This window comes from Nelumbo lutea, chromosome 3 (assembly GCF_056320005.1).
Source record: "Nelumbo lutea isolate HS-2025 chromosome 3, American lotus-T2T, whole genome shotgun sequence".
Classification (NCBI taxonomy): Eukaryota; Viridiplantae; Streptophyta; class Magnoliopsida; order Proteales; family Nelumbonaceae; genus Nelumbo; species Nelumbo lutea.
In genome coordinates this window covers 61484242-61501850 of record NC_142686.1, presented here as the reverse complement: position 1 = coordinate 61501850, position 17609 = coordinate 61484242, and the positions used below count along the sequence as shown (strand labels likewise).

At 33.8% G+C, this 17609-nt stretch overlaps 1 protein-coding gene across 2 annotated transcripts in view; it reads right to left on the bottom strand.

Annotated features, from left to right (window-relative positions):
• Positions 1-14328: 14328 nt before the first annotated feature.
• LOC148865261 (26S proteasome non-ATPase regulatory subunit 1 homolog A-like) overlaps positions 14329-17609 on the bottom strand; it is a 46236-nt gene continuing 42955 nt past the window's right edge. For both annotated transcript variants that reach the window (XM_088977810.1, XM_088977811.1), the window contains exons 12-15: positions 17284-17542; positions 16575-16807; positions 15959-16478; positions 14329-15139 (exon numbers count right to left, since the gene is read on the bottom strand). In XM_088977810.1, coding sequence (XP_088833936.1) covers positions 14813-15139; positions 15959-16478; positions 16575-16807; positions 17284-17542 — 1339 coding nt within the window. In that variant the 3' untranslated portion in view covers positions 14329-14812. The remainder of the gene's footprint in view (positions 15140-15958; positions 16479-16574; positions 16808-17283; positions 17543-17609) is intronic.

The window sequence follows — 17609 nt, the reverse complement described above, 5'->3', positions numbered from 1 at the left end:
CATTTTTGGACGGAAGGCTAACAGAAAGAAGTCATAGTATGGGGGGTCTTTGTCGCAAAACAAAGTACAGGGGGGTCATTGTCACAGACCTCATAGTACATGGGGGCTTTTGTAATTTACCCTTGTTATCAGAATAGGAATCAATTCCAATTCCCCTTAACAAAAATATTAAGCTGACAACAAGTTAAAGAGAAGAAGGGTTTGGAGGAGCCACTTGTATACTTGTAGGCTGGAATGAGATTCTCATTCCTAAGGGGAGGACAAAATAACCATTCTCTCAAATAGGGAAATACTGGGAATCAGATTCCGACTTTGCCCAACCAAATGTCAAATGTCATGGGCCATTCCAATTCCGAATCAAGACCTCTGCTCCCGTGAATCAAACAAACCTTTAACTGTTTTAACAACCAATGCTCAATTTAAAAACAAAACGATAACACATCTGACACAATACGGCACCCTTAAAAGTCATGTGTCGGTGTTATGGTTTGAGCATTCATCGTGTTCAGTTGCATGCCATGGCATTTATGCCAAGATATTTTACAGAGAAACCATTGAAGGAACACCAAATTGATACGTTTCTCCAATCAAGCACATAGGAAAAAGAAAAAACAAACTACTTTTAAGTTTGCCCTACTCTGATTGCAAAAGAAATAATAATAAAAAATTATTGAGACTCTAAACACCTAGTAAGTCCAGTACATGTCTCTATTAAACACATTTATATGTTGAAGAAATATTGCATAATCAAGAGACTGTTAACTTTGCATTTCTTAATTATACAAAAATTCAAAGCAGATAGATACCTAGATGCCAAACACCATCTTTGTTTCCTTTACTGATTTTATCAAAACAGAGATTAAAAGAAGAAGAACAAAGTCTTGTTTGAAAAGGGAAGTGTTTTTTGTAAAACAAACCAGATATTTGTGACTAATTGAACCAGGTTCACTGAAACTAGATCTCTTCTCAGCAATAGAAACTCAAATCTATACAGGTAGTTGAACAAGAAAACCAGGAACCAATTTTTGGAACATTGGACAACGAGTATAAATAATTATTACTGAAATATTTCAGTTTGAATAATATTTCCATATCCAGTTTACAAACAATCAAGGATTCAAGGTTAGCCTAAGAAAAAAGTTTTGTCAAGTTCCAAATTTCCATTCACTTATTTATTGGTAAGTTACTTGGCTGGATAACTTTTCTCTGTTACCTTTTTACCCTTGCTTCAACCACTTATCATGTTCTTTTTGCAAGGGCATTTTACTCCAATTAATTTCGCCTCTTTTCCTCTTAGGGATGTTCATTTTTGGGATTTTGATAGAGGGGAACTTGATCAATGGGATATACAACCTTATTGACCAAGAAATCCATGTTCTTTTTTCAGATTTATGTGGGGAGCAAGGAAATTTTATTTTTTTGAGCATCATTTATCCGGGTAAATAATACCCATCTCCTAAGTGGGTAAATTAGATTTCCCATCTAAGGGAAAGTTGCCAACACATGGATGAGACAAAAATGCTCCTTTTGATAATGAAATTTTTATGACTAAAATGGTCATTATTTTATTTACGTAAAAAATAAAAGAACGTGGATAAATACACTTAACCGTATCCGAGTTTGTGTATTTACCCAGATAAATAACCGAAAAGCAAATAGCATCCTACTGAGAAATTAAATTACTCACTTGGAAAAAGGGTAAGTATTTCTAGGGAAAGTGACCAAAATACTTTCCAGGGGAAAAGTTTATTTATATTGAAACCCAAATGTGAAAAATTAGTCAATTTTTCCATTGACCAACTCCCACCCTCAATTTACCAATAAACAAATGAGACCTAAAGGACAGCCTCTGCCATGCCAAAGAACCCACCATCACTGATATGAAAAGGTATAGCTATGGCTGTTAATTGCTTCGAGTAGTCACAGCTTCAATAAATGTCTAAAGCATACCCTCATCTGTTTCGCCATATTCCATTCTTTTCACTGTCATATTTATTATTAAATTATGAATGCTTAAATCATTTTTTATTATTTTCGTGTTAAATCGACGTTAGAAAATATGTATTAAACTATATTTTACTATTTATAAAAAATGCTTTGTAAAAACAAAAATGTCAATGATTAAGTAGGATCATATCCAGTACTCTTACCCCAAGACCCAAATAGCTGGGACCGACATTTTGTGTTTTTTTCTTTTTTTTCTTCTTTTTTTTTTTTTTGTCACAGCTGGGACCAACAGCCTTTTAATATATATTGAAAAACATGTGATCATACTGATTTTCAAGAATACAGCCAACTTCATTAGTAGAAAAAAGCTCAGTTGTGGGCCCTATTTCTCTCTTTGCTAGCACAACAGAGCACGGCCTGTTTCTTATAAGTTATAACTTGGGAACCTTCATTGGCAGTATTACAGTTGAAAGAGAGAGATGGGAAAAAAGAACCTAAGGCCGTGTTTGGTTGCAATGCAAATAAATTTGTATTGCAAATGATTTTGAGTGTAAATTTTGACCTATTTTTGTTTTAAATTTTAGCTTATTGTGTTTGATTACATTATAAATAATGAAATAAATTAAGACATGAAGTAAATTAAAGTAAAACCCAAAATGAAATTAAACGAAAATTTGCATTTTTTTATTTGTATTCTCATTCATTTGTACTGATGCAAATAAAATTGCATTGCAACCAAACACAGCCTAAGGCTATATTTGGATTAAGATGACGACAACAGAAATTGGTTTCCACCTTCACTAAAATCATAAGAGAGAGAGAAAGATTATATTCTTTTTATTTATTTTAAAGTGCATAGTAGTAGCTCAAATTCATTCATTCATTCATCTCAGATTAGGTAATTTAGTACAATAAATGAAAGAAAGTCAGGAGACTGTGACCATGTACAACGACTGATTGAAGTAGCATGTCTTGCTAAACAATGAGCAACCTTATTCGCTGATCTTTTCACATGTTCTACACTTCTACTAAAGACAAACCGAAGGCCAGATAATAAACTTCTGCAGTTCTCAATCAAAGTCTAAAAATATGTACCATGGTGGCTCAGATTTTATTTAGGCCACGTTTGTTTAGAGTGGAAAACTGAACCAAGGTAAATTTATACTCCAGTTTGATTTTACGTATGTTTGGAAAGAGTGTAATTTTAAACCGTAAATTGGTGTAAAACTCATTTTTTATTTTTTTACACTGATAATCGGTGTAAAATATATATCGAAATTGTTGGTGTAAAACTAACATCTCTTTCTTGTTGTTTTTTCTCTCTCGCTGGCACCGATGCATCTCCGTCAAACATCTAGAAGGAAAACATAGCAACAGCAGCGGTAGTATCAGATTTCTCTCTCCCAAGGTGGATCTGAACCTAGGGCGATAGTGGCAAAACCCAGTTGCAGCGGTAGTATGAGATTTCTCTCTCTCTCTCTCTCTCCACCTTCTCTCTTCTTCTTCTTCCCCCCTTTTTTTCTCTCTATTCCATCGCCACCGCTGCAACCAGTTGCAAAGGCAAATCTGTGAACCCACTTCCGACCTTTCTCTCTCCATCTGTCTCTCTTTCATTCTCTCTTCTCCTCCTTTTTCTTCTTCTTCTTCTTCTTCCTCTGCTTCCCTCCTTCTGTGTCAACTATAGTAGCTCCAATCTTAGGTTTCGTTAGTAGTTCCCATCTCACCGAATTTACACCTTGACAACCAAACATAATCGGTGTAGATTTTCAAAATCTACTAGTCGCAATTTCCATCGACAACTAAACCGGTTTACATTTCCCATCAGTGTAAAACTGAATTTACACCTAAAACAAATGCAGACTTATGAAATCTGATATTTTCACATTTATCCTATTCAATATCACTATTTTGTATTCCTATTTATGAATAACTAAGTTTAAAATTTCTGAAAGTCTCATAAAAATTTTAATTATAATTCATTATAGAATTAAGGCCATGTTTGGGAGTGCTTAAAAATAAGTCTTTATTTGGGCCATTAAGCACTTATTGGTATTTGGAAAATAAGTCCAAAATATATAAGTGCTTTTTATTTTAAATAAGGGCTTATTTTTTAAGCCCAAATTTCTAGCTTTTTTTAAGTGTTTATTCAATTTTTTCTTCCAAAATTATCCCTAGTTGAATTTTAAAATACCACTTGCAAAATTGTTCCTAGTTGAACTTTGTAAAAATACTTTTACAAAAATACTTTTAAGAAAGTACTTTTAGGAAAGCATTTTTATGAAAATACTTTTATAAAGTACTTATTTATTAAAGTGCTTTCAAAGGGTATATTTTGAAAATTAAAAAAAATGAAAGATAAAATAATAAAAAATACTTATTTAAATAATTATTAAAAAAAAAGACTACCGAACACCCAATATAAAATAAGTGCTTATTTTAAAAAATAAGCACTTGAATATGGTTGGTGCCAAACTCAGATAAAGCACTTTAAAAAAAGCATTTATTTTTAACTTAATTACAACTAACCCAGTCAACTATAGGCCCCATTGTATCCTATCCCCCTTGGTTGGGTAGGGTATGTCAACATGTATGTTGGATGAAACAATGGGCGTCACATTGGGTAGGGTATGTCAACATGTACATGTTGGGTGAAACAATGGGCGTCACAACATCATCAGTACAAAGCTAATACCACGTAACGTACATTTTCACTCTACAACTTCACAACGATGCAGTCAAAACCATGGTCATTCGCAGTTTGGCACTCGTCAGTACAACACAAGCATTTGTCATACAAAAGAGTAATTTGCTTAATTCACTTAAGGTAGTTTCTGTGGGAGCCAAAATGAGCGAATGCAGTTTTGGCTACTTTACCAACAACTTCTTCCTGATAATTTAAAATCAAATTATCTCTTTAAAAATTTGTCTTTACACCAACCTCAGTGTTTTTAGATAGAGGTAGAAATTGGGTCGTGCCGTTCGTGGCCTAGCACGAATTTGAATTGGCCTGGTCCGATGGTCTACAGGCCATGTCATGGCCCAATACAATTATATGGACTAATGGGTCATTCCGAGCTTGGGGTTTCAAGTTAGTGGGTCGGGCCGGTACGACCTACATTATCGTGTCATGACGCCCGTGGCACGACCCATATATGTATTATTATGTATTTTATATATATATATATATATATATTATATATTATATAAATTATAGTATACAATATATTAATAAAATAAATATTTTTTTTCAATTTTATTATACTATTTTATTTAATTATTGTATATAAAAGCAATTGTATACATCAAAATTCATATAAAATTATAATTTTAAGTTTTTTTCAAAATTTTAAAATAAATAACTTTGGCCTGATGCACGGCCCAGCTTAACCCAAGGCTCAGCTTATAGACCTATTTGACCTGACGTGTGTTGTGTCGAGCCGACCCCCCAAAATATCCCAAGTGAGGGAGGCACGGGCTATACAAGTACGAAAATGTTCCCCATGTCTGGTTACAAGGGCTGTGGATTGGGTGTGGACCAATTTTTTAGGGGGAATCTGAACTCTAATGATCGTATAGGATGATATCTGACATTTATGCCCATTTTGAAGTTACTACAAAATGGGTTAGAGTGTTGCAAATCACATCTCACTATACTTGGCAAAAAGTTCACTCAACCCGTGATTCCGACTCAATTGAACCCAAAAAAACAGGGTTAGGGTCTCATATTTAGATATCTGAATGTGAGAATGACTCAACCCGACCCAACCCAGAAAAAATTGGGTTGGGTTGGGTCATGGATCAACCCACTAACTCGATTGTCAAGTCTAATTGAGATTATTTATGCATTGCTAGAAGTTTTCACTTTTTATTTTTTTTTATTTAGTCTTTACTCTTTATTGTTACTCTTTAAATTGTTAAATGTTCAAGTTTTTTTTTATTATTATTATTATTTGGAATTTTATGGTTAATTCCTTTAATTTTGGCATTTTTCATGTAGTTTTTCTTTAATTTTTTAAATTTCAGTCATTTTTTGGGATAACCCGAATTGACCTATGGGTCAACCCTAACCCAAACATTTAGAGTTAGAGTCTAGCATTTGAAAATCCAACCCGAAATCAACCTGAACTGTCTTGACCCAACCCACCCAATCCAATTGCGAGGTCTGCATCTCACAAAAACCACCGAGTAGTGGGAGATTTTGGAAAATAGTTCTCTGCAATCGATAAAGATATTAGGAATCCACCAAGGAGCAGTGAAGAAGTCATCTCCAACAGAGAGCCAAGCATTTCCTTCAAAAATAACAAAGTTCATTTACAATTTTACATCCTTAGGCCTCACAGCAAATATTGGAATAGCATGAGAGTCGTAATGATATAAATCTTTTATTTGTACTCTTTCCAAACTGAGACTTAAAAACCAGAAAAGTAATGATATAATTTTCGAGTATCGTTTCGATATTTTAATCCTTGCTTCAAGAGGCCAAATGGTTGATCACCCTTGAGGATAGTAGCACTTCACATTCACTGGATCCTCCCAATAAGGTGAACTTTGAATGTTCAATTGCGCCACTTCAAATTGAGAACCAGTTTGCCACGTGTTCAACGCAGAGCTGATTATACTTCAATCATTCATGAATTGAGATTCAGATGAGCAGATGAGCCTTTAGGAGAGATCTCTTTCACTCACATGATCTTCCCAACCCAGCCTTCGATTCAAGTAAATTAAAGGGCGGTAAGATCTCCTGCATCACATGAACTCAACCCCCTTTTTATCCTTTTGACCGACTTTTGCCCCATATTCAATTCCTGCTCACCTAATGCAACTAAATTTAATAATACAACTTTGGCATGTGATAATTTTGATTCCTAAATTCTCTAAAGTCTCCGACGCAATTAATAACTAGGCGGCAATGAATCGGGTTCCCAAATGCTAAGCTCGAATACGTTTAAATCGGATCCATAACTATCCTAATTGTGGAGGATCCATCGGCTTGATGGGTCATCCAGAAGTTCAAAAAATATAGATACATCTTTGACTTTGAACCCGGAAGCTGTGGATCTAAATATCGGCATTAGAGGTGTATCGGAGCGAATATACGATACGGATCGATACAAGCGAGCTTATTCATTAAAAATTAAAGATAAACAGTAGGGTGACTCGCACATGGGTCTTAACACAACTCATCAACCATTAGGCAAACTTACTTCTTGTGCAAATGATTGAAAATAAAATAAATGTTTTTACATATAGCATCTACATATTACATGTAATCGAAATAAATAATATATTTATGTTCAACAATTTTAACTAAAAATTATAAATAATAATATACAAAATTGATACCAAAAATGGTTAGAAAATATTTGAGAGTATAATATTAAATAGAATCTATCAACTCTATAATCAACATTTATACCAAAAATGGTTTTTAATTAAAAAAAAACTATAGAAACAAAACTATCAATAATGTAGTAATTATATTAATAATTAAAAATGTGTATATGTATGTATGTATGTATCTTAAAAATTTTAACAGATTTGATATATTTTAAATTGAAATTATACTTTTTATAAATTATTAATTGATATTTTAATTTACATTTGAGAATTTAATATTTGGTTGACTTTTTTGTTAATGTAAAAATTTTAAAAATAGTAAAATAGAAAATTATTGATATAATAATTAAGATATAATATGTGCATATGCTATGTGTCTTGGACTCTTGATTGATGCATTATCAATAAAATTGTGTGATATTTATGCATCCTGCTATATTAATTATAACATATTTTAATATATATATATATATATACACCATTAAAATGTACATTTTTTATATAAATACTCGATACCAATACTTTGATCCTTGCTTTAAAAGAGAGAAGGGAGGGAAAGATTCATGTGTTTTTTAACAATGTTTTAAAAGCCAATCCGGAACTAGAACTGCTTAATTTGGCCACCAGTTTCTGGGTTAGTGGTTTGACCGTCTGGTTTGAATGGATGGCCCATTACAAATTAAAAAAAAAATAAAAATAAAAAACAGTCAAAAACACATGAAATTGCATAAAAATTTTAGTATTTCATTGAGGTAGATCTTTGCTATCCTACTAATTTTATTACAATATTTATCTATGTAGCTTAAATTTTTCTATATCAATACTCTTTATAGCTTAGATTTTTATCTTTGTTATCTTTTATTTAAAAAATCCTTTAAAATAATTATTGATATATGCTACATAACTTATTTTCTTGATTCCGACCAAAATTTTTGTCTAAAATCATTGAAAACTCTATGAAATGTTTGAAACTATTAAATTTTTTTATGAAGTCAAAGTGATAATGGATATGGTATTGAACAAAATAGAATGGTGAAACATGATTCCTATAAGGGATGTTTTATAACAGGAATGTTTTTATTTTGAAATTACCACATCAGCAAGAAAACAAAAACATCTTGAACTCTATTTTTATTTTGAAAGGTGACAACAAGTTGGTTTTGTTTTAAAAGTATAACACATGTCTTGGAACCATCAAAATAATGATTTTTATAACAAAAAAAACACATAGAAATCTATAATTTATTAAACATGATATTAAATAACCAAATGAAAACATGTTTTTGGTTTCAGTTTTGGAAACGGAAAACACTCCTTTGGGCAAAACTCAAGGTTGAATATGGGACTACAGTGGAATGTGGGGAACAAACGGCTAATCTAGGGGGTCTCCTCTATCTAATATATATGGTCTACATTGACCAGACCATCCCTCTATATTGCAGAAGTAGATGGAGTATGTAGGAAAGCATCTCACTTAACCATAGAGATGTAAAACGGGTCGTGCCAGGTTGGCTCGCCTGTAGCCTGTGCAAAGTACGAGTCAAGTTGCGATAGCCCGCGGGACGTCCTAGGCTGTGCCACCCTCCCAAGGGATAATTTGGGGGATCGGCCCAGCACGGCCCATGGCCCAAGCCCGTGCGGGCCTGTGCCATGCCATTGGCTTGGGTCGGGCGGGCTGCAGGCCATGCCAAGCTAGGCCACAAGGCGGGCCTTGGGCGTGGACCGAACCGGGTCATATTGTTTTTTTTTACATTTTTTATTTTTTTATTTCTTTGCTAAGTAAAACTAAAATATTTAACTTTCCTTTAGGAACTATTTGAAAAAATAATAAATCTAACAAAGAATTTTTATTATTCCCCATTACTTCAAATTCATATAAACTATATATTTCAAATAATAAACTATTAACTTCTTCTTTATTTCTAATTTCAATATTCATACTTTCACAATATGTTTCAAGTAAAATATCTAAACTATCTTTCCTAATCGTAGAATCTAATATTGTAGCTAAGCAAAAAAAGAGGAGAAATGTTATCCCAATATTTTTTAAATTTATTTTCCATTATTTCAATAATACTTTTAAATTGTAGATTCTTTTTATATTTTTCAAAACAATCACTAATCATCATTAATTGATAAGTTCAATTACAACTAGTCAGATAATAAATATCCAATAATTCATTAGTTGCATCATAAAAATGTTTTAAAAAATCTCTTATACAATCTTCCTCAAAAATAATATTTATATTTTAACATTTAATATACAATGTTTATATTTTAAACCATAATTTTGACATAAATATTTCAATTCTTGTTTTCTTGCTCCAGAACTTTTAATATATATAATACAATTTCTCGTTTTAGAAATATGAGTAGAAATAATATTTAAAGCATCCTGAATACATAAATTTAAGATGTGACATGCACATCTTATATGAAATAATTTACCATTTAAACATGGTTTTAATTAAGTTTTTAAAATATTTATTGTTGAATCATTATTACTAGCATTACCAAAACTAATAAAAAATAATTTATTGTTAATTCCATAAGCATGTCGGGTATTTAAAATACTTACAGCAATAGCTGGGCCAATATGTGGCAATTCAAGCCTAGTAAAACTTAAAATTATTTTATTTAAAAGATAATTTTCATCAATAAAATGATTGATAGCACAAATATAAATTATGTTAAATTTAAAAGTCCAAATATCAGAAGTAATTGCAACTTTAGAATTAAGATTTGATAACATATAAATTAAATTTTGTTTATATGAATAGAAAATTTTTAAAGCATCTAATCTAATAGTATTACTATAAACTTTTTTAAATTGTGGATTTCTAAAATTATGTAACCATTTTTCAAGTTCAGTATCTTCAGCTAACAAAAATGGTTGTTCAGCATGTACAATGTATTTTGTTAATTCTTGCCTCTTTTTTTTTTTTGAGAATATTTAAAAGTACCAACCCCCCCCCCCCCCGTCCAATTTGTGTTTGTGTTGTTTCTCTCCATTCTTCTTCTTCTTCTTTCTCATGGATGAGCAAATGTCTACTCAAATGGCTAGTACCACTCTTCCTACAATAGTTAAAGTTTTTCCTACATTTTTTGCAAACAACCCTTTTTCCCTTCCCCTAAACCTCCTCTATTTTAAATATTTTTCAAACCAGGCTAATCAACTTAGTGGCCTTCTTTTTCTTTTCCCTAGTATTAGTACTAGGGATGGAAGTTCCATCAATATCAATAGCATCCATATTGGTGCTAATACTACCATGCTGCAACTGAATATCATCAACATTGAATATGTTAGGGAATTAGTTTCGGGAGGAGTTGGCCATTTTTTTTTAATTCTAAAAAAATAAAAATTAATTTAATTACACTTACCCCATTTGCCAGTTCGGAATCCCAACTTGACTTCAACGGTTGAAGCCTTTCAACTCCAAGAGTCCAAGTCTTTCAAATTGCTAACTTGAGAGCTGAGATACTTGAGTTGTTAAGCAAGCCTTCTTCGTGTTGAAACTTCAATAAAGTTGAGAATTGGAGAATCAGAAAATGTACGAGAGATTGAAAGATTGAGACTTGGGAGAGTATAAGAATTAGAGAAGAGATTAAGAGAATTATTGAATTGGTGTGATGAGAATGGTGGAGGATAGGACTATTTATAGGAATTGAAAATAATTCAATTGCCCAAAATACCTTGAAAAACTAAGCATTTTTTAGTTGTTGGAAAGGGTATTTTGGTCATTGTAAAGTTATTTATCACTTTACCCAAAATATCCCCACAAACTAGCTGTTATATAACTGTTGGGGGGCATTTCTGTCACTCTTTCTCTCTCCCCCCAAAACCAAAATACATAAATACACCCCTATATAGTTGTTTATAGCTGTTGGAGGGTATTTCTATAAAAAAAAAAAAAAACTATATAACTGAAAGTTCAGGATGATCTTAGCACCTCTGAACTTTCCTTTGTGACAAAATGTCACTACCCCAAAGTATAGGATGGCGGTTTATTATTTACCCTAAAATTTTTACCTCTTTATTTGAGTGGAAGATTAGCCATGATTATAAAAGAAAAACTCTCATTTGGAAGTTTTCCTTAATATACTAGTAGGAATGATGCCTGGAGATGTATAGAGGAAGAAAACCAAAACACCTTGAGGTATAATTGAGAAATTGAAAAAGGTTTAGTGAAGCTTTACAAGAAAGAAAGTAAAATCATAAATCTGGTAACATGAAAAACAAAAACAGATAGTGACATTCTATTTAAAAGAAATAAGGAGAAAAAAGATTAATTTGAAACTAAAAAGTTTAAAGATAAAGTTTATATTTGTATACATATCTGTATGTTGAGAGATAGGAATTGGAAGATGAAGAGACCAGAAAAGTGAAATCCTAAGAAAAATGTGAGAACAGAGATAAGTCAGGATTATGGACGGATTTCATAGGAAAAGGTAACCAACAAATGATATTTTGGATATCTAGGGATGAAACTTTGGTGGGCTTGCGTTGAAATTTTGTTAAAAACTGAATGGGCCTGGCCCAGAATCTCGGGCCTGATGTAGTTCAAATTTCTACAAATCGTGTACCCAACTTGAACCCATATACCTGATTAGTCAGATCAGTCGGTGAGAGGTTGATGGGTACAAAGTAGGGTGCAATTAGGGCGTATTGGCCAAGTGGTAATGAGTGCTTTTTTCGGTAAGAATTGGTAATAAGGGCCTATAATTTGACAAAAGAATGATTATAGAGCACAAGATGGAAAGAAATGTATCCCTAGGGTTTTCTATAGGTTTAAATGTAAAAAGATTATATCAATAACGGTAAATATAAATTTAGGTGATTGTAAATAACTTGTAAAGGCCGCTTTGGGGGAGGCCTGAGAAGAAGAGCTAAGCTGTTGAGATTCTTTGAATTTGGACTCTGCAAGTTTTCACCGAAAGTATCTTATAATCTGTACATCTCGGACCCACCTCGAAAAGCAATAAGCAACTGTACTCCCAAATACAATTGAGTGGGTGTTTGCCATCGATGTCGTTTTCTGAGAAAATGGTGTCACATCAAAGAAATCAGTGTTTCAAACAATACCCTCTTGTTTAACACCGCTTTTCTAAAAAAAATATTGCTCCAAATCATGTATGGGAAATCGGGAAAGTGTGGTCTACAACAACACTAAATTCAATGTTTTCTGAGAAAACGATGTGTTGCTGCTAGCGGTGCAATGATGTGGCATCATCTTAGACATTGGATAATGTAGATCAATGTTGAAAATATTGCTACCAGCTTTGGTACTAAGCAAAACCAGTGTTGTTTTCTCAGAAAACGCCTATGTGGCAGCATCGGTTCCAAACAAAAACCAGTATTGATTCGGATCCTACTTCCAACACAAGCAATGATCACATTACATCTCAATTTATCAACAATGACTAGAAAAACAGTAGACAAAGTCGCTGTTTTATTTTGGCAATCAGCATATCTAATCAGTCCATGAGCTGCCTTGTGCCAACGTCAGGATGTATGATTGATGATGACATTTTTTTATATATCTTTTGAAGGGCTACACAACTGGGGGTATCCCAACCCCCAAATCAGGTGCAGGCGGGATCTGATTCCAAGTTTCCACTACCATCAGCAGAGAACTTACCAACCAGTTGGTTGGCACCTTGCAGTTATGATGACATTTTCAAAATCACTTACAAGCACTTTACCAAGTACACCATGGCTAGGTCATCTGTAAAAATAAGTTGAACTAATCAGGACCCATGTGATGCATGGGTTTTATTTATAAGCAAAATTGAAGGCGGAGTTTATCCAATCACATTTCCAATTAAATGGTGTTCATCTAAGTTCAATCACAATCTAAGTTGTGCTTTAGTGAGAGTGGTCAATTCCCTATTCTATAGATAAATTTGTATTATTATTTTTGTATATTAATTTTTACTTTTATTGTTTTTTTGAAAAAGAATTTTTTATTACTTTTTATTAGTTAGTTGTTATTTTTGTTTTATTTTTAAGCAAAATTATAGAAAACATCTTGTTATAACAATTCTATAACCCTAACAAAGGCGTTTCCTATAATTTTGATAAAAAAATGCAAATACCTCCTTTTTCCTTGGCTTTTCAGTGATAAAGACATTGAAGTTACCAAAATACCCTTATCATACATAATTTAAAATTCCAACCTTATCCTTCACTAATTTATTTTGTCAGACAACTTTTAAAGAATAATTCTCCTTACTCTTCTTGGACAAAGTAAGGTAAAAAAGTTGAAGTGAAGAAAAATTAATGCATTACATCAATATTTTTTATTTAGAATGTTGACCAAAGCAAGGTATGTGCACCTTTTCCCAAAATAATAGTGGAGGTTTTTGTTAAGGTCAAAACATTGGAGAGTTTCATAGGATTCTCAGAAAATCCAAGTAGGTTTTTATAATTTTTATTTTTATTTTTAAATGGAATTTAAATTGATTTTAAAATAATTAAACTATACAAATTTTTATTTTTCAATGAAACTTGAGTTGGTATAAAATTGATCATTTTTTATTAATTTTTAATTTATTTTATTCCTTTTATTAATAAATTCTTTGTTGTTGTATTAATATAAACATTTTTATCAATAACAATAATTAATATTATTTTTATTTTGTTTAAGTGACTTTAAGAATAAACCACATGGCAAGAAAGTGAGAGCTTGACAATTAGCATCACTCTCCAGACAAATAGTAATCATTATAGTCTTCATAGTGGGAACTGGGCTGTTCATGCTCTATCTACAGTGATGAAGCGTCTTGACACGCCAAACTAAAGACGAGTGGAAGGTGCAACAGTAATGTGGGAAAAGAGTAAACCATGTATCTTGCAGACAAAAAATTATAAACTGAAAATAAAATTGCTCTGCAACCATATTTTAGTCTAAAACTCTAAGTCCAAATCTGAAATGTGGTGCATATAGAAAGACTATTAACACTCCAGACACCATTATTAGACATTACAAATGCTCAAAAAGGCGACCATAAAAGAAACCAAGGAAAGGAGAAATAAATAGGGACTTTTGACTATCAAAATAAATTGCGATCCTTTGCAAGATTGATGAAAGCAAACAGAGAATTAAGTTCTTTGACCGTTCTAGTTTAAAAAGGGGATGAAATACAACACGAAAATGTTGCTACTCGTTGTCTCAGGCAGTTTGGAGTATGGACCTTTGGTCAAATGTAAAGCTTGATGTCCAAGTTCAGCAGGGAAGGATGCAAACATCCCAGAAACATAATAAAGACAAACCCCAGATCCCCCGAACCTCTCACTTTGGCATAAGCTTAAGAATGAAAACAAGATAGCAAGTGGCTTCACATGAGAAGCTTACGAGATTCCTGTCTAAAAAGAGCCATTCTCACCTTTTATGACAATTAAGGAAAAGAAGAATGGCATAGCTGCACATAGTACATTTCCCTTCTCCGCAAAAAGCAGCTTCCTTCGTCCAGACAAGTACCAGGAAGACCTTAATCCCCAAATTAAGTATTTGAACCAAGACCACAATTATGTTGTGTACTCGAAAGGTTGAGGAGGTTGAGGTTCCTCATCAACAGCCATTGCTGATGCTGACCCCTGCTGGCCTGTCGCTGGTCCTCCTGCAGCTGGTGATGCCATAGATGAAGGTGTGTCGGTGAGAGAGAGTACCTCTGGTTCAGTTGGCCTTTGGTCCTTTAAAAGAACGAATCCTGAAGGGGCCAACTTCACAGGAACATATCTGCTTTCCTCCAGGAACCTGATGAACTTCTCCTGACCAGGAACCACTCTGGCTGGGTTTGTCAAAATTTCAAAAGCTGGCTCAGACTCTGCTTTCTTTTCTGATGTGCTATCAACCTGGGATAAAAAAGCATAATGTCAACTTTGCAATTGATTTGAGTATTCAACCATGGACTTCACATTGCATGCGACTTTCCTCCTCTCTGATCATGGCTTTCAGATGGAAGTCTCTGCATATTCTAAAACCACAAGACTTTTTGGTGTTCATCTGCAGAATCACTATTGCTCAAAAGGGGACTGTAGAAATTATTGAAATTGAGCAACAGTTATTTCTGTATATTTTCAGAATTCTGTAAAAGTTGTGTTCAGTTTCTGTAGACATTATTGAAATTGAGAAAGTTGTGGGAAAGTCCTTGAGGCATTTTATGAAATCCCTCGAGAATTTTCCCATAATTCCCTCAGAAACCAAATGCAGTGTTGTATGTCTTTTTAGGACTTGCCTAGCATGAGTCACCGTAACAGTATTTTTCAGTCTTAGCATCAATAGAGGCTATCATAAAAAGAAGTAATTATTTTAAACACACTGCTGCTCCATGTATTTCAATTGGGCCATCTATGACAGTTATCATTACATCAGATCTTTCGATCTTTTTAGCATTTGTGCAAGATACAAAGACCAAAAATTAAGTGCATATATGGGTAGGTGTACAACTTGGGCATGCTTGGGTTGAACATTTGTTAAAATTTGAATGGGTCTTGGCCCAATGCTATCTTCAAATCAGGTACTGACCTTAACTCCTATATATGGGTGCAGGTATGTTCCAATTTGCCAACAATATAGATTGTCTGGTTGCCAATGGACATTATTAAGTCCTCATTACTAGAGGCAGATGCATAATAGGAAAACCAAGCAACAGCAATGAGTGACTAATTTACCTGCATAGAGTCCCCATCCTTCTCACTAGATGATTTTCCTTTTCCCAAATTCGTACTAACTGGGGCAGATTCTTCCCCTGATAACTTTTCAGCATTAGCCTTCTGATCTGCCTCTTTCTTAGCCCTAGCTTTGGCTTTTGCAGATGTTGACAGAACTGCTGTGGGAAGTTTTACTGCTGAAGTTGTGGTGGGCACAGTAGTTGGTCGAGGATACTCAAACAGGGAAGGTTTTGCATGTGACAAGAACTCAAACCTTGGAACTTTCAGATCATAATTAAGTCCAATAAATGCCGTGGGGGAGAATGAAAGGCTGATGAAATAGATAAGGGGATACCAATACCAAAACTGACTAAAGACAGCAAGTCCAACAACAGCAGTGATTTTATCATGCTTTGTTTTAGAAAGCAGCCTGATGGTTACATTTCTTCCACCAGCATCAAGAATTCCAGAAGCCAGGATCGCTCCCATCTTGCTCATTGTGTCTTCATGCTTATCCAGAATTATTTTCTCTAGTTGGCGCCTAGAAGAAATGATGACAAATATGAAAGGGACAACATATGCAAATTACAGAAAAATTATGCATTTGCTTATACACAAGAATCACTAATGACCATACCTGAAAGTTCCTACGCGAGAATCACTAGCTTCACTAATCTGGACCATGACCATAGCCATAGCGATGAGGGCCCCCTGACGAACAAAATCCACAACATCTGATGTAAGCGGCTCTAGCAAAGATATGGCCTCACTCAGACCAGTACCCGCACAGGAAATTCCTACTGCCAATGCCGCACCATATCGAACGTGTGGATTGTAAGACTCAGAAAGCAGTGAAACAATTCGAGGAGTCTGCAAATTCAAGAGCATGGTGAAATCTAAAATAAGTTGATATTCCGTTGATCTGGTTATCATGTAAAGTTGTTCTACATGTAATCCATGTGAAGTTAATAGCAACCTTGACTAAAAAATACAGCAGAGACAAATAAATGAATGCCCAAACAGGGCATATGAAGGTCAGTTGTCATATTTAAGAATTAAGATCTCCAGTTCATAATAGTAACTCATACCATTAAACAATGTCAATACAGTATTATTCCAGATAAAATGAGTTCATCAAAATGTTCATTATTTGCATGCCAAGAATAAGTTGAACCAGAATTGAGATTTCAGAAGAATAAAAAGCTTCCAATCGAGCTCGGAGTACAGATACTATGAAGGCTAATTAGAGAGAGGGGGAGAGAGAGAGAGAGAGAGAGATCAATTTTCCAAATGGCAATCAAAAAATAGGGACAGAGATAAACTGTGAAGGGTTATGGAACACCAACCTGTTCTGGTTCAGAGTAAAGAACAAAACCAAGGGCCAGAACAGCAGTCCTCCTTACATCATCACTAACATCCGATACAGCAAAATGCAGTAGCTGGCGGATGGCCTTGTTATTAGCTGTTCCCCTATAAGCCAGTGCCAAAGCATACATTCCACCATAACGCAGTATGGGATCTTGATCACGAGTCATTTGCTCAATCAGTGTGTCTGCTTCTTCCTCCCTTCCATACACTGTAAGAGCAATTCCCAGTGCCAGCCCCCTGCAAAATATTTGAATATCAAGATAATCTAGTCAAAAATATTAATCACTGGAAGTCTCAACTGAAG